Below are 2,054 nucleotides of genomic sequence, written 5' to 3'. Positions count from 1 at the left end.
AGATCATGTATTTTATTCTACTTAATTTTCTGTTTTTCTTTTTCTTCGATCAAAAAAAAAAAACTCATTTACTTTTACACGGCACATGCTGCCCTTTTGGTCCAACAGTTTTGGAGGTTTCACTTCCTACATTTAACTTCTAGAAAATCCCAAGAGTAGGTCCTGAAATGAATGGAGCTATGCCGATCAATAACCATATTGAAGCTGGACTAGACCAATTCAAGTCTTCATATTCAATCAAACAATGGAACATGGAACAGATCTACCTGAAAATTGCATTTGAATCTCTTTTTTTATTACCAAAAAGGAAAAAAAAAAAAAAAAAAAGAACCTCTTTTCTCTGTGACATGGTAACCACCAACTGGAGTGGATTTGCTTGTGATTTCCTCCTGGACATGATTCCAACTGGATGACAAATTCCAACACATCACAATACATAAAATAGAGCTGCAAAGAATACGAAAAAGCATACATTTCAATAGCAATTTAGTCTCCATATGAATAAGTAAGCGCACTTGATTGGCACTTTAATCTCTTTTTCTATGACATGAAACGGTAACGCCCAACTGAAGTTATCAGGCTCAACCAACTGGGATCTGACCATTTCAAATGGATCTGCTTCTGATATACTTAGGGCATGATTCCAACTGGTGGTAGAGTTGGACCACTTCTGAGCTTTCCACTGCAAAAAGTATGAACAAGTAGCATACACCAAAGCCATTCCCGAAATGTTCAATGTCCATTGTCCATGTAAACTCATGTCTAAGGAGTTTCTGAAATCCCAGCATTTCAACCAAGTGAATTGTAACATCCAGGTCCCATGCATCATGAATACGAGCCCTTAGATGTACTCCAAATGGTTGTGAGCTGGAATTAAAAATCTTACAGTACTATCGTGGCACTTGCCCAACTCAATCCAGTTGAATTCAACTAACACATGTAGTATGTACCAACTAATGGGGGACAATCAATATTCCCACCATTCTATAACTAAATGGACCAATATCAAATTCGCTCCAATGCCTCATCCAATGCGACTGATCATCATTTAAGTTGACATGGACGCCATAACATTGACTGATACAGCCTCTATGCCCCAAATTTGTCACACCTAGAATGTTCTCATCTAAAACTTTTGTCCTTGCCCACATCCATGCTTTGATAATATCCATAAAATTTCTGTACACCAAAAATGCAACTGGTGTATAAGAATATGCTTTTGTTCTCTATCCTACTTTCTATAGCGGCATTTTTCAATACCTATGGGTTACAAGAAAGATCACTTGGTTGCTACATATGGTTGTTCCTATCAAAGACCCTCCAACCTATTCCATGTCTTGGCATTGTAATAGGTAAATAAGTTGTATTTTTCTTTCTTAATTTATCTTGAGGTTTGGTTATGTGATCAAGTCTTCATGTATTCCAAAACATTCTGGATGATCTCTTCAAGGAAGGAAACAAAACCCATTGCACCAGTGAGACCATTTCCATCAACGTCTTGCTCTTCTATGAGGTAGTTCTCAAATGGAGAGGCATCATCCTGTCCTCCCCGAATAAATATAAGCTTTGGTGTGATACTTCTCTCCTGCTTCAGTTTGTTAATTGTAGTCCGCAGTAGGCCTGAACACATAACATCATCTTGGCAAAATTAGTATTACTTATACTTTCAGTCATGAACACGAAACATACAGTTGAAGATCAAATGAAGATAAACACAAGGACTTACAATCATGTGGAGGAGGAAAAGGAAGGGTTGGGTCTGCAGTGGATGAATAATAAACAATAAAGGTGGTGAAGGCATCCAGAAAAAATATCGGACTTCCACTAGTTATAAGCGCAGCACGACTCAATGAGTGGCGAGGATATGCTTGCTTATCTGGGGTCGCATATGATGTCAGTACTGGATACACAGCACGGTGAAGAGAACTCGCATCCAATGCACTGCATGGAAACATCAATCAGTCATATTGCTCACATAATTCTGTATCCAAGACCCTTCAAATAAAATAGAAGTGAATGGATGATTCATACATGAAATTATACACCCCCCACCC

General features: G+C 38.2%; 1 protein-coding gene across 1 annotated transcript in view; it reads right to left on the bottom strand.

Annotated features, from left to right (window-relative positions):
* Positions 1-1,010: 1,010 nt before the first annotated feature.
* The window catches only part of LOC122058145 (protein transport protein SEC24-1-like), a 27,204-nt gene continuing 26,160 nt past the window's right edge, over positions 1,011-2,054 (bottom strand). The window contains exons 13-14 of the mRNA XM_042620662.1: positions 1,727-1,941; positions 1,011-1,620 (exon numbers count right to left, since the gene is read on the bottom strand). Of these exons, the coding sequence (XP_042476596.1) occupies positions 1,406-1,620; positions 1,727-1,941 (430 nt within the window). The 3' untranslated portion in view covers positions 1,011-1,405. The remainder of the gene's footprint in view (positions 1,621-1,726; positions 1,942-2,054) is intronic.

This window comes from Macadamia integrifolia, chromosome 12, assembly GCF_013358625.1.
Source record: "Macadamia integrifolia cultivar HAES 741 chromosome 12, SCU_Mint_v3, whole genome shotgun sequence".
Lineage (NCBI taxonomy): Eukaryota > Viridiplantae > Streptophyta > Magnoliopsida > Proteales > Proteaceae > Macadamia > Macadamia integrifolia.
The sequence above is the reverse complement of the archived record's forward strand: the minus strand, read 5'-3'. Positions and strand labels throughout refer to the sequence as shown.